This window comes from Mauremys mutica, chromosome 18, assembly GCF_020497125.1.
Source record: "Mauremys mutica isolate MM-2020 ecotype Southern chromosome 18, ASM2049712v1, whole genome shotgun sequence".
Taxonomy (NCBI): Eukaryota; Metazoa; Chordata; order Testudines; family Geoemydidae; genus Mauremys; species Mauremys mutica.
This window is the reverse complement of record NC_059089.1, coordinates 23,882,247-23,907,485: the sequence shown is the minus strand read 5'-3', so window position 1 is coordinate 23,907,485 and position 25,239 is coordinate 23,882,247. Positions and strand designations below refer to the sequence as shown.

General features: G+C 48.9%; 1 protein-coding gene across 6 annotated transcripts in view; it reads left to right on the top strand.

Moving 5' to 3' along the window:
* Window positions 1–21,797, top strand: part of KCNT1 (potassium sodium-activated channel subfamily T member 1) — a 191,010-nt gene extending 169,213 nt beyond the window's left edge. For 3 of the 6 annotated variants that reach the window (XM_044992813.1, XM_044992817.1, XM_044992814.1), the window contains exons 24-32: window positions 164–275; window positions 4,433–4,534; window positions 5,529–5,612; window positions 6,106–6,234; window positions 7,479–7,499; window positions 8,420–8,723; window positions 13,012–13,074; window positions 19,837–19,921; window positions 20,781–21,797. In XM_044992813.1, the coding sequence (XP_044848748.1) occupies window positions 164–275; window positions 4,433–4,534; window positions 5,529–5,612; window positions 6,106–6,234; window positions 7,479–7,499; window positions 8,420–8,723; window positions 13,012–13,074; window positions 19,837–19,921; window positions 20,781–20,901 (1,021 nt within the window). In that variant the 3' untranslated portion in view covers window positions 20,902–21,797. Of the gene's footprint in view, window positions 1–163; window positions 276–4,432; window positions 4,535–5,528; window positions 5,613–6,105; window positions 6,250–7,478; window positions 7,500–8,419; window positions 8,724–13,011; window positions 13,075–19,836; window positions 19,922–20,780 lie in introns of all 6 variants that reach the window. The other 3 variants (XM_044992818.1, XM_044992815.1, XM_044992819.1) reach the window with 2 other exon arrangements.
* The last annotated feature ends 3,442 nt before the right edge of the window (window positions 21,798–25,239 follow it).

The window sequence follows — 25,239 nt, the reverse complement described above, 5'->3', positions numbered from 1 at the left end:
GAGCTTTTGGTGCTCTAACCCCAGCCTGTTTCAGATCTCGGATGGGGCACAAGGCCGTTTCCACTCTTTATTTGGCCACATTTCAAAGCTGAAAGTTTCCTCCTCTCCGCCTCCCCTGGACTGCGCGAGCATCAGACGTTGACAAGTCTGCCTTCCATTGCAGGCTGTTTCCAAGCCTTAGCATCATCACCGAGCTGACCCATCCGTCCAATATGAGGTTCATGCAGTTCAGAGCAAAGGACAGTTATTCCTTGGCCCTCTCCAAACTTGAAAAGGTAAGGAAGCCCCTTCGCCACGGGTAGGGTCTGTGTTTGCTAACAGGAAACCTGGCGAGTTCCCTGCATGCCTGTGTTTGAAGGAAGGGTTCTGTAATGAGTAATTAATTTACAGTTCTTCATAGTCCTGCGCTCTCCTGCTGTGCACTGCAGGCACCACAGTTAATGAACATCCACCCAGGATAATCAGAGACACGCAAATATGCAGGCAATTGACCTTGTGGGTCTCTGCGTTTCCTTAGTTAGTACGACTAGCATCGGCACTCTTCAAAGCTGGCCCTGCTGTCAGTTACTCGGTACAGTGCTCCCGCTGCGGTGGTGGGTTAAACAGTTCTGCGAGAATAGACTTGTGCATCAAATTACAGTCAGTGTTTATATTACATGTTGCTTAGGCATTTTTGTGGGGTAGAAATAACAGCTGATGGGAAGGGGAAACATTCAAGGAATAACTGAACCAGACCGTGTGAGTGTCTGAGATGCTGCATTGACAGTAACAAATGAAAGCACCAATAGTTTGTCACGGTCTTCAGCCAGTCAGAACCAGGACAGTTTACATCTCTGATGCTACTGCCTGGTCTGAGTGCTCCTCTCTTGAGGGGAAGGTAAAAGATTTTCATTTTTCACACACACACACACACACACACACACACACACACACACACACACACACACACACACACACACACACACACACACACACACACACACACACACACACACACATTGTACTGCATTCATGGTGTTGGGTATTAAGGGTGGTTGAACCAGTTCAGAGAGAATCAAAACCAGCATAAACTCAGTCCTGAACTATATTCCCCTCTCCTCCCCCCCCCTCTGTTTTTTCCTAACCTCCTCATTGTGACCGGTCTCTGAGGGCAATCTCTGAATTGAAAGCCTCTCGGGGCTGTGCGGAAAGATCTGTCAGAGCTAAGCTGTCCTGCTGGACCTTGCAGTCACTGTGGCCGATAGCACATCCATCCAGTTACTTTTTCCCCCCAGGGTTCTGACCCATTTATTGGACACAGGCAGGTGCAGGCCGGCACCATTAGTTCTTCAGCCAGGCCCGCTCGAGCTTCCGCCCCTTGGAGCTCACGTAGGGCTTGGTGTGACTGTGGGGGTGCTTGGGGCCTTGCCGAAGTGCAGGTGCACCTCGCGTCCTTTCCTGGGCCCCGAGAGCAGCACGGTGCCCTGACCCTTGGGGGCTGCCATGGCCAGCTGGTCAAAGGTCATGATCTGATCCCCTGCCTTCAGGATGCGACTGCGGGCCAGCCAGTTACTGTTGGGCAGATTCTCCATCAGAGAAGAGACCTAACTCTCTGCAAGTGAACACCACTGTTATAAATAAGGCGCAGGGGTCAGAGAGGGTAGGACAAGTGGGCAGGGGCTCCATGTGCATCCTGAACTTCAAGAGAAACAGAAACACCCAAAGTTCTGCAATGGACCAAGATGCCAAAGGAAGCCAATGGATTCTCCATTGCAGGAGAACCAGCTGAATCAATCAGACTGCAGTGGTGGTGTAAGTGCGAGGCTGGCTTTACTGGGAGAGGTCACCATCTTGGTAGGATGCAGCTACGTCAGCAATGAATGCGCTGTCAGCAGGCTGCTGTGAAGCCATGTTGAGAAGGAGGATTGTCTTATAGCTAAGATGCTGGAGACCAGAGTTTGATTCCCAGCTCTGCTATGGCCTCCCCATGTGACCTTAGGCAAGTCCCTTAGCCTCTCCGTGCCTCAGTTTCCCATGGGGACACTAGCTCTGTCTTGTCTATTAGACTATAAGCTCTCTGGGGCAGACACTTACTCTGTGTCTGTGCACCCTCTAGGCTGGTGAGGGTCTAGCAACATCACAGCAATACAAATCATAAGTATCAGGCACTTCCATTGACTTTTCTTCTTTTAAAATAACAAATGGCTACAATGACATTTCTATTAATTTCATGGCAGGTAGACCCTGGATGTGAGGGACTCTGCAGTCTCTCAGGAAAGCTGTTAAATGCAATAATGTTTTGATCCCCAGAGTTCCCTGTAATGAAATGAGAAGCTTTATTCTCTCCTATCCACAGCCTTGCCTGACCATTATTACACTCTGCGTACAAGGCTCCCTCTTTGACCACTTGAGAACAGCTGAGATTCGATGGCGTCTTTTATTAATTCTGAGCTGCACTCAGAGCCTGTTGCCAGGGGATCCAGGAATAGTCTTAAGATCTGAGGTTCGGTGTTAATAATTATCTGAATGGCCCAAGTGTTAAGAGAGAAATTTGTCACCCAGTGCTAGAATTTGCCACCCAGGGAGTAAAAGGTAATTATTAAGTTAACACAGTTTCAAGATAGCCATGTCTGCAAATGCCAGAGCTAGGCCGTTGTCCATCTGTACTGTGGTATCCAACAGGAGGTGTATGATGGATGTGGTGTTAGACAGTTAGAAAATATGGCTGCTGTTGCCTTCGAAGGCAAATTTGATCTGAGATACTGAATGCATCAGGCTAGAAAGGCAGATCTGATGACAGCATTTGTACATACTGCCAACCTATATTGCTTAAGGGAAAAATCTTTCTCCCAGCCCTCCTCTGCACCCCCAAGTTTCACTGATCATGGGAGAGGAGAATGTGTAACTAGTACACAGAACTCACCCCGGTGTGTTCCACGCTGGGGGGATGATCAAGGCAGGAACTGACCTGTGAAGCTGTGCTCAGAGACCCGTTAGCTATTACACCCTGCATAATGGGAATGCATCCACGCTGGACATTACTGCAGGAGCCCCCAGGGTGCAGCCCCCATGGGTGGTTGTGGTGCTAAACTTCAGCAGCCTCTGGAGAGTGGGATTCAATGTCAGATCATGGAATCCAGAAGTTGCTTGTTGCTAGCCGTGAGCTTGGGTTGGTGGATGGGCTCCAAGGTGATAGCAGCCTTCAACTACCTGAAAGGGGGTTCCAAAGAGGATGGAGCTCAGCTGTTCTCAGTGGTGGCAGATGACAGAACAAGGAGCAATGGTCTCAAGTTGCAGTGGGGAAGGTCTAGGTTGGATATTAGGAAAAACTATTTCACTAGGAGGGTGGTGAAGCACTGGAATGAGTTACCTAGGGAAGTGGTGGAATCTCCATCCTTAGAGGTTTTTAAGTCAGGCTTGACAAAGCCCTGGCTGGGATGATTTAGTTGGGGTTGGTCCTGCTTTGAGCAGGGGGTTGGACTAGATGACCTCCTGAGGTCTCTTCCAACCCTGATATTCTATGATTCTATGATTCTCACTTCACCACCTCCACTGGTGCTTGTGCCTTGCTTATTCAGGGAATGCGAGAGACAGTTGAAGGAGGCCAATTATTTTTTTAATTTTTTTTTCCCCCAAAATTTCCTGCAAGGGGAAAAAAATCAGTTTTTCAATGAAAAATACAAATGGCCCCCTTCCCCCCTTTCCAGAACCTATGGTTTTTAAAAACCAGTGTTGGGTTAAAAAAAAAGGCTTTGAAAACTGCAAGTCTAAACTTTTTACCAAAAACTTTTACCAAAACTTTGCCAATTTTCAGTTTTTGTTTTTTAGTGGGGAAAATGGGGAAATCCTACCAAGAAGAAAATGTTTCTCACCATAAGTTTAGGGCAGTCTGTACTATCTGAAAAGCCTCCCAGCCAGGACTCTGCCCCCTGCCCCAAGTTCAGTTATTTAAGAGTTGTTGTCATGAGCACAGATGAAGGAGGAGAGTGAGGTTAAGTGTTTTTCTTCCCTCTTTATAATTCAGTTTCTTGTGCTAGAAACATCCTTGCAGAATCATGGTGACAAACAGTCTCTTGTGGATGTGAGGTTTGAACCATCCTTGTGATGAAATGCAAAATTCTTGTTCACACCTTCCCCAGAGAATGGCTGCTTAAAAGCAAGTGATAGTCCATTAGCACCTGCTTGGGGGAGCCAGTGTGTCTTTGTCTCTGAAAACTGGTTTGGGCTTCCTTTTCTAACTTGGAATATGTTACAGCAATGTTGTATAGTAAAATCTTGTAACTTTACATACAATGTTGATGCACACATTTTACCAGAACAACAATGTTCAGCAGATTATGAGTTTTTAAATGATACCTCACCAGACATACTTTGTACAAAATGTATCATAGTCTTGTAAAAGTGGTGAACATAATGGTAAAAACTGTCACACTGTGTTCTCCTCTGTCCACAGAAAGAGCGAGAGAATGGCTCCAACCTGGCGTTCATGTTCCGGCTCCCATTTGCTGCCGGCAGAGTGTTCAGCATTAGCATGTTGGATACGTTGCTCTATCAGGTGAGAACAAGCTAACAGGTTATGTGGTATTGCTGTGAATGCTGCCGAGGGCTAAGCTGCTTCTGTCTTGCAGCTGCTGGTGTATTAGGGTGAGGGTGCTGAACAGGCATTCCAGCACCATATCCGAGATGGGGGCCCCATCCAGAGAGAGGCCTTACCCTAGTGCAAGGGTCCCTTCCTTTCAGTCTGTGTTAGAAGATTCAGGTAAAACCTCCCAGAGGTTCCCCAGGCATTCATTGCAATCTCACTCATCCTCAGGACCCTGTTTGATAGATGGCTAGAGCCCAAGTGGGGTGAATTAGGGCATGGCAGCTGTGCCCATCAGCTTCCCCAAGGGAATGTCTGCCAGCTTAAAGCCAAACAGAAATGGGGACATTTGGAGACTAGACAGGCCTATAGGTCCAGCCCTTCCATCACCTGTCCCACTCATGCTAATGGGAGGGCCCTTCCATTTCGGCCCTCAGCCTCCTCGCTCTACACACGCTTTCTCCGCTCCTTTAGTACCCTGTGTGGCATCCCCCGGATTCTACGTGTGGCCCAGTACGTGGTACGTGTCACGTGTCTAGTTTAGGGACCCTTGAGCCATTTGGATGCATACATTACTCTACACTGTCCCCACATTATATCCCTCTTCAGGGCACTTTTTACTTTCTTCTTGTTAATGATGTTGGTTTCCTGTATTTTAGAGAATCATTTAAAAACCGAATGCAGCATGAGTTAAAAAAAATAAATCCACATGCCATTTTCCCCCTTAGGAGAGGGGGAGAGAGAGATAGAGATGGAAGGAGCCACATGTGGCAGATGTTAGTCACATCACTGAATTCACCTTTGGAATGTGCCCAGATACCATGGGTGTGGGCACAGTCTAAGAAACAAATAGAAGAGAATATAGAATATAATCTCAGATTGTCAATACATTTGTACATTAAAGTGAACAGTTGAACAAGTGAAACCTTTTCTCTGGCCTGATCTCTCTCTGAATTTCTCCTGTCAGTCGTTTGTGAAGGACTACATGATCACCATTACGAGATTGCTGCTGGGCCTCGACACCACGCCGGGTTCTGGCTACCTCTGTGCAGTAAGTGCTAATGTTTGTCTCTTTCAAGCTGTCATGCAATGGGGTCACACATGCATGCGGGTCTGCATGTGAACATTCTGTGGGGACTGAATCGGGGACTGTCAGCCCCCAAGCACAGGCCTCTTGAGCCACAGTAAAGAAGAACTTCTGTCACTGAATAGCAGACTGTTGTAGTCACTGGGGCTGGCCTCTAGAGGGAGACAAAAATCACACCAACTTGGCCAGTGGATTGGTTCCTCCATGTCATGTGCAGTAAGAGTTAAGGGTAGAGCTGAACCTTACAACAACCTCCGTCCCAAGAGAGTTCGACAGGAACCTCACGCACCCCCTGTGGGATCAAACCAAAGCCCTGGGTCTCAACGTCCCTGAGCCTTGGAGAAGTTCAGAACAGGATCCAAGCTCTGCAGCTTTGGACCTTATCAAGACAGGATTGCCCTGTTGCTGAGGGTCCCTTCAGTGGTAGCAAACAGACATTTTCCCCCCTGTTGGTCAGATGAAAATCACTGAGGATGACCTGTGGATCCGGACGTATGGCCGTCTCTTCCAGAAGCTTTGCTCTTCCAGCGCAGAAATTCCCATTGGGATCTACAGAACTGAATCGCACATGTTCTCAACCTCTGAGGTGAGAAATGTAGGGGTCAGAGAGTGCAGAAAACCTTACAGGCTGCAGCCCTGGTGTGAAAGGTCCCAGCAGGGATAAGTCACTGGATAACATGTAGAAGTACTTCCAAAATGTGTGCAGTGGCGTCAGTCAGTCTGGTCCCTTGCACTTAGCGTGACCAGAGGTCCCGATTTGATAGGGACAGTCCCGATACTGGGGGCTTTTTCTTATATAGGCTTCTATTACCCCCCACCTCCATCCCAATTTTTCACACTTGCTGTCTGGTCACCCTACTTGCACTGTCTGCTCTGACCTTATAGCTCTTAGTGAACTGCATTATAGTAACAACCATGTCTAGCCAGGCAAGGAGAAATGCCATCTGAGCAGCTGACGGAGTAACATTTCCATCAAAGGACCAGCTGGGCCAGGCTGCCAGCAGCCAAAGGGGGCTCCCGATTGCCTGGAGTTGGTGCCCAAGCAGTGGGGTTGAATGTAACAAATGTGCATGCACTGGCCCTGTGTGGAGCAGGTAGGAATGCGTACTGGAAAGGAGGCTGGCTCGCAGAGTCCATGCTCTTCTCTCCTAATTTCTACATGGCACAAGGGTATGTGAGAATGTTCTTTTTGTTAAAAGACAAATATGCACTGGTGGCAGAGGGGTTTGTGCTTGTACAGCACCTAGCCCTAGGGGATCCTGTGCGGTGCTGGGGCTCCTCAGCACCACCACAATCCCCATTTGAAAAATCGTATTAGAATTTCGTATTGGCTCAGAAACAGGGCAGGTGGGGCTCGTCAGCCATGGCAGGCAGCCACCTCGCAGAAGGAAAACTCCAAGTTTAAACCAGGAACACCAGGCCTGGCCAACCAGTTTGTAAAAGTTGTGCCAGTCGCACCTACTCTGTGGTCTGCATCTGCACTGCCGAGCCTGGGTAACTGGACAAGGCGAAAGTGAAGCAAGCACTGGCATAGAAGGTTAGGAATGCTGTTTGGAGTTGGGTAATCGTGGGATCCTCGTCTTGCCACTGGCTCATTGCGTGACCACGGACAGGTTAACGGCCTTCTGTGCGGTGCTCTGAACCGGGAAAGTGCCATAGAAGCCATGATTAATTATTATTATGTGTTAACGCTGGACATGTTTACAGATCTTAAACAGTGGCTCAGACTGGGGGACAAGAAAGAGAGAGTTAGGATGCGATGGGCACTCAGTGATACATATTCACCACTAACACATACTGCATTTTTATTTTGTTTTATTTCCAATGCAGCCTCATGACATCAGAACTCAGGTGAGAAACGTTTGTATTGAGCCTGTGAGAACGTTGTTACGATTTTAATTTTCTTTAAAATTTAGTGCATAACTTAATGTTCAGCAGGGCAATGATGATCTATATCCATCACACAGTGCTGTGAAAAATTCAGCAATACCCAGTATGGGCAGATTAGACTAGTTGGTTAGTGACTCAGTCTTAATTTTGAAGAGTGTTTAATCTTAAATATGAATTGAAAGCCATATAGAAAACTGCCGCAAGGAGCTGAAGGTTGACAATTAGTTAAATCCAATCTACCCCTTTGTCAGAGGTGCTGCAAACCATGGCACTATAAATGAATACATGCAATTCGGGTTTACATTTTATAATGGATATATGCTGTCATATCTGTCGTGAGGATGAAAGGAAAACATAGAAGTTCAGCTGTTTGGCCGTCATGAGATAACATTATTCCATACAAACTTCTGTGCCAGTGATGTTACATGCATTTATTATTATTATTATTTTTAAATTACAAGTTCACCATCTACATAGCTTCTAGTATTAGAGGGTTTTGGGGTGGAGGTGGGGGTCAGAGATAGAAAAACGGTCCCTTGGTGTGAATGTTAGAACACTACCAGATAGTAGGAAAATGAAATGTCACCATCGAGCTGTCAGGATCCACCCAGCGTCATCAGGGATCCAGGAGGTAGCAGTCTCAACATGCATATTTCATAATGTTGGGGAATGCTGATTAGTTGGCCGTTGGTGTAAAGGTGTAGACCAAGGTGGAGTCCCTTTTTAAGACTGGGTAGCTGATCACAATAATACATTGTCCAAGTAAGTACCTGGTCCTACAAGGAGGTGGGCACAGCCAACTCCAGTGGAGTCAGGTGTTCAGTGTGTTTTCAACGGAAAGGTATTTAGTGCATCCCCTTATGTACTGCTGGGACTTCCAGTCGCAGATCTCAATCAATGTCGAGGATTGCGAGGATACAAAAGATGTCAAGGAGCACTGGAACATCAAGACAAGTCATCACAGGAACTCCTGCTCGAGCGACCAGTCTGAACACCCCTTGCTACGGCGCAAAAGCATGCAGTGGGCACGCAGGCTGAGTCGGAAGGGAAACAAGCACACAAGCAAAACAGCGGAGTGGATCAGCCAGCAGAGGTTGAGTCTGTACAGGAGGTCGGAGCGGCAGGAGCTTTCGGAGCTTGTCAAAAACCGAATGAAACATCTGGGTTTACCTACAACTGGGTATGGTAAGTAGGTTTCGTTCTTGCTTACAGATAATGGCTTTTCCAGCGATGCACCCCATTCACAAGCTGATCATGTATTTTAGCATCTAGCCGAGCCAAACCAGACACATTCAGGGTATAAAACAATTCCAAAATGAAGCCTGATCCTCTAACTTGTTCATAACTCTGGATAGTACATTCAAACTCGGCACTCCCATCAACCTGCAGTCCTCTTACCTTATAAATCCCACAGCACTGAGACAGCAAGGGGCTTTTTTTCAGATACTGGCCTTTATTTCAGCAGTCACAAATAGCTGTGCACACATCTGTAATTATTTTCAGGTGCAATAAATATCTCAGGACCAGGTATAACCAGGGAAATAAATGTCTAAATGACCTAAATTACAGGGGCAAATTTTCACTCATTACTTATTTGTGCCTGTAAAATTGATGACTGGCTAAGGAGAGGTTGAAAATATTGGCCCCACTCTATCATGAAGCTGACCAAAATATCCATTTGTAATAGATGCTAATGCTATTGTCTGAGAATTCCAGCCCGTTGGCAAAGCATGGAAGAAAAGAGCTCAGGCTGGGGCAATTTCCTAGCATTATAGTTTTTAATCCTTCAGCAAATTCTCTCCTAGAATTGTTTTTCAGTAGCTATAGAGCTGAGTGGTTTACTTCGATGTGCGTAGAACTTAATAACCCTTTAATTATCTCATAGCTCTCAGTAAAGCAAGTACCATACGATATAATACTTGGGCATAATGTAAGAATCTCTCAGTGCAATGATTAGTTCTTCTAAAGTATTTTAATTGGCTCTTAGCCCAAGAGTGTGTCTCACCATTTGTGGACAATAATCAATCCCTTAGTTATGAGGAAGTCTTTAGCCCATGGTGCGCTTGCTTGCTTGTTTTTCTTTTAAGCCATCCTGTGCTGCTGCCTGTTTGCCTCCATGCTACAAAAGCTTCTACCCTTCATATTCAGGAGATAGCTGAGCTCCCTACCCACACTCCAAAGGGCATCCAGTCTGAGACAAAATAATGCAAACGAAGAGCCGTGTAACTGGAGCCTTCGGGCCAGGACCGTTGTGCATGGTGGGAATGTGGAGCTGCGGTGACCCTGGCAATACAGTTCAGGAGGGATTTTAGATTTCTGGTCTCTAAGTTGTTTGCATCGTTGCAACTTTTCAGACACATGGAAGAGAGGGAAAGAACTTAGAAATAAATACATTTTGTTTTGGGCGGGGGGTTGGGGGTTGAAAGGAAACAAAGATTTGCCCAATGCACCAGCCGGTTCCACAAGCCTAGTTAAGGAAGAAGGTGTCATTCCGAGGGCCCCTTCGGAGCTGGGAAGTTCTACCGGTGGATGTGGAATTGTGGAGCATTTCTCCCGTCTCGCCTTCTGCTCCCTGCTTTTCCAATGGCACAACGAGTTCATGTCACTTCCATGGTAGCTAATCAAATCAAGAAGAGGCGAGAGGATGGCTCCTTAGGCTCCAGTCCTGTAATTGACTGCACTTGGGCACATTCTGAGCATGCGTGCAGAGCCTTGCTGAAATCCTTGGTAAGGTCAGAGCCTTCCAGAGTAAAGTCTGAGTGAGCACCAAGCACAAACATTATTGCTGTCCTCTGGATCAGAGTGCACTAGAAACACGGAGACAAACCGCTGCGTCCGCGTGACTATGTAATGACGCTGTGTTGAACAACCAAGTGGCTACAGAGACAGCAGTGTTGTCATCGTCACACCCTGTCACTCAGAGTGCTACCATACCCGCATCTAGCATTAACTGGAGCGGGCATCCCCATGCCAATTGGTTTACCGGCGTACAAGAGCTCACAGCAGGTCATCTGCTTGTGTGCCATTGTGTCTGCAGGAAACAGAGGCATGTGAGTGGAGAGTTTGCCGTAAGAGCCGTTAATGATGTCCAAGTTAGTCTCTTGCTGGCAACATGCCAGCAATATGTATCGTCACTGAGCCTTTACAGCCCAGAATTAGAACCAAGAGCAACGTCCCTTCGCCAGCAAGTTTGTTTCCTTAAAGAGTGGCAGAGAGATGTATAATGAAGGATCTAACCCATATCCAATGACGTCAGTGCAAAGATTCCCATTTTAGCATGGTAGAGTGAGTTTGAATGATTTCCCCACTGCATTCTTCTCAATCTGCTGTTCCCCCACTGTTAATATCCCAAGACTTTCTGCTGCTTGTTCTGTTGAACTAGCAGCCCTCCTTCAGCTGGAGCTCAAAGTCTGCAGCATAGATGTGGGCGTTTCCTCCTCTTCACATGCAAATGCTCAAAGAATTACTGTGGTAGATGATCACCAGTTGTTGGCCATTGTACTAGAGCACTGGAGCCGTCAAGGCAGATCCAGAATAACGGACATGGATTGTATAATAATGCCCTGGGCTATTAGCTGGGGGACAGCACGTGTCACGTCGTGGAATAAGAGAACCAAGAGAACATGTTTTTTTTTAATATTAGACAAGCAGGAAAATTATATGTCCTAATGCAGAGGTGGGCAAACTACGGCCCGCGGGCCACACTCGGCCCGTGGGACCGTCCTGCCGGGCCCCGGAGCTCCCGGCCGGGGAGGCTCGACCTTGGCCCTTCCCCCACTGTCCTTCCTCCCCTGCGGCCACGCTGCCGCGCAGGCAGCACTCTGGGCGGCGGGGTTGTGTGCTCCTGCAGGGCCGTGCAGCAGCGTGTCTGGCTCCAGCCGGGCGACGTGGCTGCCAGACATGCTGCTCTGAATGGCATGGTAAGGGGGCCGGGGCCAGGGCCGGGGCCGGGGGGTTGGATAAGGGGCAGGGGTCCCAGGGGGCAGTTAGGGGACAGGAAGCAGGGGGCGGTTGGATGGGGTGGAGGTTCTGTGGGGTGGTGAGGGGATGGGGGGCAGGGGGGTTGGATAGGTGTGGGGTCCTATGGGGGGCCTGTCAAGGGGCAGGGGTGTGGATGGGGGTCAGAGCAGTCAGGGGACTGGGAGCAGGGGCGGTTGGATGGGGTGGAGGTTCTGTGGGGTGGTGAGGGGATGGGGGGCAGGGGGGTTGGATAGGTGTGGGGTCCTATGGGGGGCCTGTCAAGGGGCAGGGGTGTGGATGGGGTCAGAGCAGTCAGGGGACTGGGAGCAGGGGGGGGTTGGATAGGGGGTGGGGTCCCAGGGGCGGTTAGGGGCAGGGGATCCCGGGAGGGGGCAGTTAGGGGACAAGGAGCAGAGGGGCTTGGGGGTTCTGAGGGGGGCAGTCAGGGGGCGGGAAGTGGGAGGGGGTCGGATAGGGGGTGGGGGCCAGGCTGTTTGGGGAGGCACAGCCTGCTCTATCCAGCCCTCCATACTGTTTTGCAACCCCAATGTGGCCCTCAGGCCAAAAAGTTTGCCCACCCCGTCCTAATGGAAAGATTGTTCCAGTAAAGCTACCAAAGGCCAGAATGACTTTGAGATACAGACTATCCAAGAGCTGGTCACACAGGTCACAGTGCTTGAAGGTAGTTGCAACTTGTACATCTGCCTTTTCTTAGCAGATGTCTAGGGTTTCGCCCTTGTGAATTTCTACAGCTTGCTCCTATGGGCTTGCACGACCCTCTAGCATTCGCTGGACATTCATTCTGAAGTGCAGCCAGATGTCCAGGTGGGTGAATACTTGTCAGCTGGAAGGGAAAACTAGATCCTCTCACACAGTGGGAGCCATTAGACTCATAACAGCTCAAGGTGGGATGCTACACCCCAGAGTGTGAATGAAATCCAAATAATTGGCTGTGATATTTTGATGGTGGGGACAAGGGTTAACCTCTGAAGTTAATGATACCCCAGCTTATCCTATCCTATATAGCGACTGCAGCATACATGGTGTGTGGCCTGGGTCTATGTTCAGAGCTCTCTGCAGCACCTAGGCCCAGCTGGACGCCAGGCCTTGTTCAGCTGGAACGCTACATTTCCAGGCGTGAGGAGAGTGGGGAGCTGGTCAATTGGGCCTTTAGAGGGGGATAAAAGAGGAGGAGATAGAAACGTGCCGCTGACGCGCTGTGAAGTCGAAGGCTCCTTTGGACCCAGCGATGTGTCCGTGGCCCAGTCACGTTTGGCACGGTGCTCTGGATACATTATCACAGCATCTCACCTGTTGGTGTCTGACTATCCGTGACCTCGCAGACAGAATGCATTGGGCTGCCTTCTTGTCCCTTTCCTTTCTTTTCTTTTGCCCATTTTATCATGAAAGCTCAGGAACTCGTCTCTAATACTTGGCGAATCACTGCTTGCTGATCTCTCTCTCTCTCTTTCTCTTTGTTTATGTCTGTACCTTTTCTCTGTATGTTCTGTAGAGGATGTAGCAAATTTAACAGCCAGTGATGTGATGAATCGGGTAAACCTTGGATATTTGCAAGGTAATTCTTTTTCCCTGGGAGTCAAGCTTGACTCGCTGCACCCAGCATAACGAGATCATGCCAATTAAGTCTAACCCATACCCGCTTGCCAGTTTTCACCTTAGACTGATTTGAGCCTTTTAAGCACTTGCTTGTGGGGAGAGGATTGGGAAAGGATCATCCTGTAGCTGAACCACAAATGGAAGATCCAGTAAACTCACAGAGAGAAAATTCAGGGACTATTTGCTAGTTGAAAATGTTCCAGGAAATTACAGCTGTTAATTGCCACTTTAAAAATCCCTCCACTGCAACTTGATTTATGTCTGTTGAAACCATTGGGAATTTGAGACCCAGATTTTTTTTCCTTGGCAGAATAAAACATGTTGGGGATAAACTGCGACCTCTCTGGAAGCTATGGAATATGGGCCTGTGTTGGATTTAACTTGCCCCAGACTTGTATGCTTCTCCAGATGCCAGAAACACTGAGTCTGAGACAGTTTACAAAGCACTTTGGGGCCAGCCAATGAATGGCACTATAGAAATGCAAATATTTCATTTTCTTATTTTAAAATATGTGTCCCAGGATCAAAATGTAAGAGCCTCGTATAATTTAAAGAACTGTTTTCTGCTAGGTTTTGTTGCTCTTTTATTTCAAAACTTCCATGGGAGAATGTTAAAGTGTAACAAAACCATTTAGGTGTTCTTAATGGTTAGCCCCAAGTCATCTGTGGATGCTTGACTTGATTCAAAGGAGCAAGGACCAAATTCTGTTAGCACCCACGCTTTACCTAGTCTGAGCACCTTGTTTAGTCTCCAAGAGGACGGTCTCGTTCCAGCCTGATAGGATTTATTTGCAATTACCCCCAGACTGAAATCTCGCAGTGGGAGCCGAATTTCAGACTGGGTTAAACAGTAACTCAGTCCCTGACTGAAGCATGCCCATGCTGTGTTGCTTTGTAGAAAACAGGCCAGGCTGAAAGAAGTTGAAGCATTTAAGGAGAGGTACCTGTGGGAAGGGATTTTAACTACAGATTACAGTCATCAAAGTTCATATGATTTTGATGGCTACAGCAAAACAAAATATAAAGCAAATCTTTATGGAGCAATCCTCTGCCAAGACCCTTTTAAATCAAACCCAAAGATGAGCAAAAAAAATTTTGTCACCTATTTGAATTTCAGGCCTTCATTAAGACAACACTTAAGGTGAAAAGTTGGCATTTCCCTATAGATCGTGGGCTTTGTCAGAGAAATGGCCCCAAATGTGGTTTCATGGAAGTCCCACTCAGTTACAGTATATTGCCAGCTAGTCAGTCCGTATTTGTTAATCCATGTCTCAGTGACATTTTTTTGCCTGAAGCTCTTTTGATTTATTATGCTGTAAAGGTGTAAATACCTCAATGGTCAGAGCGTTATGAATTCGTACTTACAACCTGATAAGCCAGGAGAAGTAAAAAAAAAAAAAAGTACAGAAAATGTGTTAATGTTAATATTATTTTGTGGCTCTTCAGCCAATCTAAATTCCATATTTATCTATGAGCTAATAGGTTTTTAGTCAGAAGACCAAGTTTATATCTGGACACTCTCTAAATTGGTCTAGCGAGCATATAGCTGCAAGATGGGCACAACAGAGTCTCTGATCCAGAGAAGACGCTATGGCAATATACTTGGTGGGTTAGCAGTGCTTCAGTCTAATGCATGGTTTTGCTAGGAAAAGTGGCTTCCATGGAGCAGGAAATCCTGCCTTTACCAAAGGTATGCCCACTCCTTCCCCAGTCATATGGCAAACCGTGCATTTGTAATGCCCAAGCTGTAAGAAGTTTTAAATGTCTCTAGCCCTGCTCTCATGGCACTACTATGCTTCTGCTCCCTTTTCACTGTAAGGCTAAGCATTGGGATGTGATCAGCTAAAACCAAACTGTCTGAAGGCTATAACTATTGATTGGTTGCTCATGGCGATGGTATGCTGGACATAGGTTAGAATGGTACCAAACAGCAGCTTCCCGAAAAGAAGTGCACGATTCACAACATTCCATAGCAACTGACCCGTCTTCCTTCATCACCATGGAGATGGTCAGCAGACCACAAGGCCAACAGTTAGTGGGAAGCCCGAAGAGGAAACGATGTGGGATCGAATCCCAGAGATGGGGACCTGCTCCTGAGAGTGCGATTTGGGTTTCATTGACTCTGCCCTCAGGACAGATAGCTGAAGAGTTCCTTCTGAGCGGAGACATGCTGAGGCAGAGGGGAGCAGAGAGCTGGAGACTACACTAGGATAGGTTTTTTAGGGCTTTATAGGATTTCATCCATGCAAAAGTGAATTGGCAGCCAATGTAGAAAGTGAAACTCAGGTATAACCTGCTATTCAAAAGGTGCCCACTTATATTATGCATTGTGGCCATGTGTGATGCACTAGCTGAAGGTGTGGCCTTCCCGGTTAATCCTAGCCAAGGTGCTTTGCTCCAACCTTGAGCGAAGAGGCATAGATATATGTGATGCACCTAGAGGAATGGGTGCTGGCTCTTGGCCAGCTGAAGATGAAAGAAAGTTGCTCCGGGCTACTGGTGTCTGTGTGCCTAGGGCTAGAGAGGGGCATAATGGGGGAAAGCCAATAAGGCCCTGTGTTAGACTCCCATTTTAAGCAATACCCTTTGTCCAGATCTCAGCTATCTTTGGCTCCTCGGAGACTCCTCTGTTCACAAGCTGTGGACATAAAAGCACAACTGTTTTCTGCCCCTGGGGCCAGTGTAACCATTTTCAAGGCCGGTTGTTTCTCTCAAATTGCCCAAAAAGACAACGCAGTCCCAGATCCAGCAGAAACGTAGAGCTCCAATGTGCTCCTGGATTTTCATTGCAAGGAGACCTTGACAGTCCTGATGGAGATGGGGTGGCAGGCAGGCTGCGTGGGTCTGTTTCTGAATGGGGGGGAAGGAATGAGAAGGAGGGATTTGATGTATCTCACTGCAGTGTGGGGCACCATTAAACCCTTCAACCACTGTCTCCATCTCTAATGTAGAGGGAGTGAAAGGACCACTCTGTGCCTATCGCACAACATAGTGTTTACATGGCTTAGGGTCTTTAAAACAAGCTATTAGTGATGCCACAGGAATAGCCAGCCTGTATAGTCATTACAACCAGTTTATAGATTAATCTCTGATCTAGGTACACCTCTGCCCCGATATAACGCCACCCGATATAACACGAATTCAGATATAACGCAGTAAAGCAGCACTCTGGGTGGGCGGCTGCACACTCCGGCGGATCAAAGCAAGTTTGATATAATGCGGTTTCACCTATAACGCGGTAAGATTTTTTTGGCTCCCGAGGACAGCGTTCTATTGGGGTAGAGGTGTATTAGTTTTCACAAAGTTCTGTACAGGAGCAGATAATGCATGAATGTTATGGCTTAGCTGATTTTCCATTAGCCTCAAGCGCTATGGGCTGCGCGCACACGCACACACGCACACACGCACACACGCACACACGCACACACACACACACACACACACCCACCCTCTGGAGGCCACTGATGCAATGATTATTGGTAACTGGGAAGCCTATTGTTACGGCCATACACAGGGCATCAGTGGTGTCAACTCTGCAACATCACTTTGCCTGGCATCCCAGGAGGGGACAATTGCATACTATTTGTACACGCAATTCTGACCAATGCTTCTGTGCTGACCAGATGTGCACAAGCTGCTATGAGCGTATTTGTGTGTGAGTAAATTCAGTTGGCACATCTGCCCTGGAAAGCAAACATTTGCTGTCAGTTGGTGTCATGCATCTTTGCACCTGCATTTGGCTGTTTGCTCAGGCAAATCTATTTCATATTTTGCTTGACTTGCTTTTATAGACATCTTGGCCTGTTTCCTGAAAAAGTATCTTCTAGAGTTCCACTGGCGAACACATTTTAAAGGAACAGTCAATTATATTGTAATAATCAAAACTAAGGAAGATGTAACAAGAATTGAAAAGACTGTGGGGGTGGGGAAAAGGTTCAGGCATAGAAGGAGAAACGGTAAGTGGAGAAAACACATGCATGAGATAACATCTGTTTAGGGGAGGTCTGCTATTGCAAGCTATAGCAGACTGTGGCACCATTGAACATTCGCTCTATGATAAAACCTTAACTACGATTTCAAAAATTGTGCAAAAATCTAAGCACAGTAGCTGGTTTTCTGTGATGCTGGAGTATTTCAGATTAATATTAGAGCTGAAGTCCCAGTGAAAAGCCTTATAGTGATTTCATGTAACTGTCTCAGTCATTACTCTGCCCTTGCCTTACCTCTCTATTAACCTGTCATCCCATTTTTTCCATCCTGTACGTAATGCATCTTGTCAGTGAATGTGTGACAACTGCTAATTGTTTGACAGCTCCCAGTCCCATTGACACTTACCGAGCTACACGTTGATGAACATAATTTTCTTGACTGCTGAACAGATGTACTTGCATTCATTTCACTCATGATCTTGTTGCTCAGTTACTTTAAAAACAAGCCAGAGGTACCGTTTAGAACACTATTTACTCTGTGCGACATGAACATGCTGTAATTAGACCATGAAAATAAATATATCCATGCAATTATCTTGCTGGCAGCATTGATGAGGCTAGTTCTATAGAGTATTATGTTTTACAAGGTAATTTATGATATGCATGTGTTGATGGCCATGAATATTTCCTGATGAACTTGCTACTAACTCAGAGTCTTGCTATTGAATTCTGCCATCGTTAAGTACCTAACTTTGCTACAGTCCCATGTGCTCTGAAACTACAATGAGTTTTCTTTGGGTGGAATAAAAAAATAATCATATTAATAAATCTTGCTGCTGGGCTAAGAGTAAAATAATGAACAAGGAGCAATCTGTGAATGTGGCAAAAATTATACAGCCGACGGGTATTATAGTTGCATTGGACAGCGTTTTGGAGGGCGTGTGGTGTACATAGTGCAGTAAGAGTAACGTCACATTTCTCTTTGCATTAAAACAAGGTAAGACCAGTTCTTTACTTTCCTTAGCGATGCCATATGGGCTGAGCTAGACACTAAAAACTGTCCAGCACTGAAATACCTGAGCTGTGTGGCTGCCATCTCAGATGCTCGCATGTGCTCAAGCAGCCTGGTGCTTTGAAAAAGTGATGGTTGAAAGTTCAGGAGCCAGCCCCACTGTCCAGGGGAACGAATGAGACAAGTGTAGGGCCTTGCTCCAGTGAACGCCTATAGACTTGGAAGATGTTCAGTTCAATCCTGGGGACAGACCAGAGGTTTTGGCATAAGGCTCACTGACTGTAGGGCTTGTGTGGAGTGCATGAGGGGCAGCATGCGCTGGAGTGTGACTATAGGAGCCTGGGGCAAAGGACGCCCCAGACCGGCTGTGTGTACTGGTGTCAGGAAGCTCTATAAGAGAGCAAATGGGTGAGGTAATATCTTTTATTGAACAAACTTCTGTTGGTGAAAGAACCAAGCTTTTGAGCAACACAGAGCTCTTCGCTGTCAGGTCTGCATGACTGGCAGCTTGGCTAGCTGGCTGAGTATGGGCCAGATGCATACCTACTTGGGCAGCTAGCACAACCAGCCCTTTGTGCTACTCTGCTATTTTTAGCCTGCTAGGTGAAGCAGAGCTAGCGTGGGTACGTCTAAGCGAGCGGAGAATGACACCCCCCCCCCAGCTCAAATGCAGACATACCAGTGACTGCGCAGCAGTGGTCCATGACCCAGCCCATTCCAGGAGCAGGATCAGAGGGGGGGGGGAGCCCTTCAGCTATCAGATTAGGGCGCTCCCAAATTATGAGCTAAATCCTGGTTGGGTGGGAGGGGCTCTTATTCTCCACCGAGAGAACTGGTGCGCTGAGGATTTAGTGGTCGCAGGGCTCACCACTTGTAAACCAGCCTTGCCATTCCACCTGGACCACCTTACAGCCCCCTGCTAACTGCCTGTCTCCTGGTCTATGCAGAGGGGAAGGGAACCTTTAAAACATGCTACCACACGCTGACGTTCAAATGCTTTTTCACACTCATGCGGTCTGGACTCCAAAGGCAAGATGCTCCTCACAAGCCCGTTTGGCTCCAGCCACTTTTGTGGTGCTGGTTGTCATGTAGGTGAGGCTTTGGTTTGTCTGGTGCAGGGCCGGCTCCAGACCCAAGCGCGCGCTTGGGGCGGCATTTTGCCGGCAGGGCAGCAGCCGGCTCCGGCGGACCTTCCGCAGTCATGCCTGCAGGAGGTCCACCGGAGCCGCGGGACCAGCGGAACCTCCGCAGGCACGTCTGCAGGAGGTCCACCGGAGCCGCGGGACCGGCGACCGCCAGAGCACCCCCCGCGGCACGCCGCCCTGCTTGGGGCGGCGGGATTCCTAGAGCCGCCCCTGGTCTGGTGGGAGGCACCCAGGTACAAAAGCAAGCTGGGTTGAGCCCATCTTGCCCGTATTGGTTAAAGTGCTGCTTTCATTGGGCTAGATGAACCAAGGGGGCCTGGTAGCGTGTAAAGTAAACCAAGCCAAAAAGAGACTTGAGCCACCACGCACTGTTGTAGCAGGATTTGTCATAGGGTCACCTGGCAGACACGCTGGACGTGTGAGTGTAGAGCACCATTTCACACATATTCTTTAGCACATCTGCTTCTGTAATTGTAATGCATTGGGGCGAATCGGGAAATGTCCAATACTCCCTATGATGCCGCATTATCAAGTGCATGTGCGATTTAAAAAACGTTCACTGACTAATCCAGCCAAGAGTTACCAGTGATCACCGCAGCCACCTGCATAACTACTCCGGTTTTCACCCCTTGCAGATGAAATGAATGACCATCAGAACACATTATCCTATGTCCTGATTAATCCGCCGCCGGACACACGACTGGAACTCAATGATATAGTGTATGTATGAACTTAACACAGAGTGTTTGCAGTGCAATGCAAAACGGTGGGAGACAATTGCTAAATGTCAGCTGAGTAGCTATAGATTTATTTTTGAGATTTTTAGCTGACACGGGTCAGTCGCGTGCTCTGGGGACCCTGCCGTGGAGAAGGGATGTGGCGAGCGGTGGGAACCTCGGGGAGGGGCGGGGCGGGCAGGGGAGTGGAGGAAGACTTACCAGGCAGGCAGCAGCAGCAGGCGGTGGGGACCTCAGGGAGGGGAAGAAGCTGAGCCTCCACCACAGCCCAGGTGTCCAGTGGTGCGGCAGCGGCAGCTGCACCAGGGAAGACTAAGCCTATTATAATGCCCCCCATGAGAGTCTTATATTTGTGAAGCCAGTCATACACAGGCTGCTCTGAACAGCGGCGGCTCCAGGCACCAGCGCTCCAAGCGCGTGCCTCAGGCGGCAAGCCGCGGGGGGGGGGTGCCCTGCTGGTCCCCGTGAGGGCGGCAGGCAGGCTGCCTCCCTCCGGCGGGTTGCCTGCGGGAGGTCCGCCAGTTCCGCGGATTCGGCGGCGGGTACGCCGAAGCTGTGGGACTGGCAGATCTCCCACAGGCAACCCACCGAATCCGAGAGCCTGCCGAAGGCAGCCTGCCTGGCGTGCTCGGGGTGGCAAAAAAGCTAGAGCAGCCCCCTGCGTCACATCTTCACATTTAAACTGGTGTAAATCTGGAGTAACTCCACTGATGGCAACAGAGTTAACTTGGGAGGAACTGAGGGTGGAGAGCTTCCCCCAAGAAAGCCCGTGTGCTTGGAAATGAGCTAGGTGCCTACCACGTACATGTAACACTAATGGGTTTGTTCCATGTTTCTCCTAGGTATTTAATACGCTCTGACCCTCTAGCTCATGTAGCCAATGACTCCCACAGTCGAAAAAGCAGCTGCAGTAACAAGCTGGACCCGTGCAATCCTGAAACAAGAGATGAAACGCAGCTGTAAACAACTGTGCCACTGACCACGTCTTCTTCTCGTATTGCTAATGCATGGAATTGTAAGAGAATTTACTATAAACTTTACCCAAGGGGATGAATTCTTTGGGGACAAAAATGGATTCCAGGTGGAATACTTAAAAGAAAAAATCCAGTGAACGCTACTTGTCAGTGGGTTCCAATGCCCTGGCAGATTCCTCCGCATTGCACTAAGAAAATGTAATTCCCACCCTGGATTCAAGCTGCTTAGAAATGCCTTGAAAGAAAGTTCCTCAAACCTCGGAGTTAAAGGACAGCTGGCCAAATAAAAGGCTCAAGGATTCATACGGTTATTTGTTTTTAACTTTTTTTTTAATATATACCGCAACTAGTGAAACAGTCTTCATCAGTACTGGCGGACGCGGCCGAAGTGAACAGAGACTACAATTGAAACCTGATTGATGAGAAGGATTGGGCTGAAAAACACCCCCAAACACTGCCGGTCACATTGTACCCAGTGGAACGTGGAAGTGTCAGGGCAAGAGAGAAAATTATCATGTAGCCTTTTTATTTATGTTTTCAATGGTATTCTTCCCCCTGCAGGCTACCCACCCGTCCTAATGCTCTTCCGCGTTTGTTTTCCATTATGGGGTAAGAGAGCGATGGAGGAGGGAGAGTGGTGACAGACATCACTCACTTTTAATTAGCCATCTCAGTTCTGGTACAATTGCACATCGTGTCTTTGGAAGCTCCAGCAAGCTGCTGAGGGGACCAGAAACCCCTTACGCTAGAGGGCTGCTGGAAGTGTGTGATTTGTCCTTAGGCACTGGGGCTACGAGCCACAGCCTTTGTTGAATTACAGCAGTGTACGGTTATCATTCTGTCACATGCCTGTGCCAAATCCACCTTCCTTTTAAATTCTCATAAACAGGCAAACTGAGGACCAAAAGTTGTGACATCATTCCCGTGCTGTTTATCTGTGTTCATATCTACATGGAACCCCTGGTTCAGCTGGGCCCCCAGGCTCGCACCCACCCTGAGACTTTGCCATATCACCACGTACCAACTACCAGCTCTGGCTGGCAGTATTATAGAAACCGGCAACCGGCCTGGTCTAGCCACATGTCGCTGAGGGTTAACCTACCCAGGGGACAAGCTGCAGTTTCACAAACAAGGCTGCTGTAGTCACACGCAGATTAGGATAACTGAAGAGTCTCGTAGCTAGATCGAGGCTAAGTGCAGCTTTATTGCCTCTGGATCAAATGGGGCCAGCACCTCGCTTCTAAAGACTTCGTTAAAGCCCCAACGAGGAGGTCACACTCACCTGTTTCGCCCTGCAGCCCCCGGAATGGTGGCTAGGGCTGAGCGCCAACGCTTTGCCTAAGTGCTTGGTTAGGCCACTAACTGCCACGTTAGGAGCTAAGTCCACTCTTAGCTGCCCTGGGCCTCCCCAAATCTCCTGCTCAGCTGCTGCCTAACCCAGTCGGTGCCTAAATTGTCACTGTAACAGACCCTACATGCCCAAGATTCTGCCTCTGGGCCATGGGTGCTGGTGCCTTACTCTGGGGGGCTGGATGCCTGGGCCCCAGGGGAAGCGAGGCATCTCCTCACTCATCTCAGCGGCCAGGCCCGCTCTCATAGGTGCTCGGAGGGCGTCCAGGACAGTGGCTCCCTGGCCAGAGGCCGTAGTGGTGCTGGCCCCTATTTTATAGCTCAGTGCTTAGCACCCTCACCTAAGATGGGCGCCCCAGCTTCAGGTGGAGGGGGAGAAAGGCTTGGCGCGGGGGCGCGGTCTGACACGAGCTATGGGATGGCGGGCGGGGCTTTGGCTCACTCCTCCATGCTGGATAACTATTTAGAGTCGTTGGCAGAGGGGAACTGGCTCTTGGCTCTCCCCCACCACTCAGAGTTGGTGGGGGGGGGGGGTGCCCCAGGCAGCCATCTCAAGCACTCGTGCTCAGTAGGCCAATGCTTTTTTAAGCCCAAGTGGCCTAGGCTTTAACACGCTAGACTGTGGGAAACCCACCTGAGAGTGTCCCATAGCTGAGGGGGTAGAACGCTCCCTAGAGAGGTGGAAAACCCACGTTCAACTCCTTTCCCCCACCACGCAGAGGGAGGAATTAACCCTGAGGAATGTGGGTCTCCCACAGCCTGGGTGAGGGCACTAATCACTGGGCTGCAGGTGGGCGGGGGGCAGCAGCAGCTTCGCTACCTGTAGGAGAGGGTTTGCACCTGTGACTTCCACACAGCATTAGACATCTCATTGCCACCCAGGTTTAGGCACTGACCTCCTTGAGGGGAGGGGGGGGGTCTTTGGCACCCTTCTCCTTGCCCTCTCCCATTGACTAACCTCAGCAGCTTCCCTGAGCTGGCTTTTGTGGAATCCACTCCTAGGTGTCGCTCTCTTCCCAGTCATTGTAATAGGAAGCTAAGGCTTCAAACCAGCCCTTGTGATGCTCACTGATTTTTTCTAGGTGCTTAAAAGTTACCCTTGCACTGTTCAACAGGCAACGCCCAAGTCTCTTTGCAACTCGGGTCCAAAATTTAGTCAATAGGCCTCATTTCATAACAGAGTCCATTCTACAAACACGAACACATATAGGTAGGTTATGCCAGCAACCTCATGTCGTTACTGGACTAGGCCCGAAGAGACATCTGGGGGCTCCAGAAGGGAGTGTGGGCTCTGAGATGCAGGAGGAGGCCCAGGGCTGTGGCAGGGGATTGTGGGGGTTCAGGGTGCAGTGCTTATGTCAGGAGTCTCCCAGAAGCGGCGACATGGCCCTCTGGCTCCTAGGTGCAGAGGGGGCCAGGGGCCTCTGCATGCTGCCCCTGCAGCTCCCATTGGCCACGGTTCCCTGCCACTGAGAGCTGTGGTGCTGACGCTCGGGGCAGGGGCAGCGCATGGAGCCCCCCGCCTGCCTTTGCACTTAAGAGCCGGATGGACATGCCAGCCGCTCCCAGAAGCCACGCAGAGTTGGTGTCTGTGGCAGCCCAGAGATCCCTTTTCAACAGGGCCTTCCGGTCCAGCACCAGACATCTGGCAACCCTACACACTGTAATAGGCCCCAGACAATTTGGTAGATTCATTTTAATTCCTTTTACTGTATCACCAAATCTTGCCCTTCACTAAGTATCCAGCTGCTGTAGTCAGAGGCTCACTTGAAAAATGCAACGTCTCCCCTACACCCGTCTTTTATTGCCCCCTTGGTACCCCAGCCTCATGGCTGTGCAGTGTGACACCCCCTCCCCGCTCCCCCATTCTGGCCAGGGCCAAGCTGGGACTCCCGCTGTGGCTGATCCTCCTCATTTCTCACTCTGGTGGGGTACCTGCCATCTGCCTTGTTTCTGCTAAACATTCCCCCTAGCAACAGCTCCCGGCCACTACAGGTGTTTTAAGCAGCACATTGTCTAACCCCTCTCACTGCAGAGGCTGCAGGACCTGGTGCATAAAACCACCAGCAGCCGCCCCTTGTCTATGGCAACACCACCTCTGTGACTAGCACTGGGGGAACTGGACAGGTGGCAGCAACAGGGAGAAAACCGGCATGCAAAGACCAGACCATGCTGCTTCTTGAGCATGCTCAGCTCTGCTGGCCCAGGGAGCACAGAAGGTAACTGACTCAGGAACAAACCACAGGGCTTTCTCCCAGCATTGAACTGTAAGCGCTGGAGCAAACACCCAGCCCAGCTCGGGCCCTGTAGTCCTTTTAAAAAGGAAGATTTAAAAAAAATAAAGAGTTTGTAAAGACTAGCCCCCATGGTTGAAGACTGGGACCTAGAGTCAGACTCCCAAGTCCAGTCAGACCCTAAGTCTGGGGTTCCCAAACTGGGGGTCGGGACCCCTCAGGGGGTCACAAGGTTATTAACTGGCAGGGCTCAGAAGCTGTCAGCCTCCACCCCAAACCCTGCTGTGCCTCCAGCATTTATAATGGTGTTAAATATATAAAAAAGTGTTTTTAATTTATTGCTGGGATCGCACTCTGAGGCTGGCTGTGTGAAAGGGGTCACCAGGACAAAAGCTGTGAACCTGGCCTGATTTTTAATGGTGCTGGGCACTTGCAGCTACCATTGAAGTCCAGGCAAGCTGCACTGCTGAGTCTTGAGCAACGTCGGCCCTTCCCCCTACTGGTCCTTCGTTTTCCCTCTCACATTGCTCTAACTGACCCAGAAACTGGCCTGGATTCTGGGAGACGCAAAGACGGTTAAAGCCATCACAGTACATGTATACACATACCTCTCTCCTACCCCTTTTCATTTCCCCGTAAATTGCATTAAATGCTCCTTCGCTGCAGCTCCCGAGCACTTGTGAATTACACTGAAGCTAAATTTCATGAAAGCCAAAACGCAACAATTAGTATGAATTTAGTGT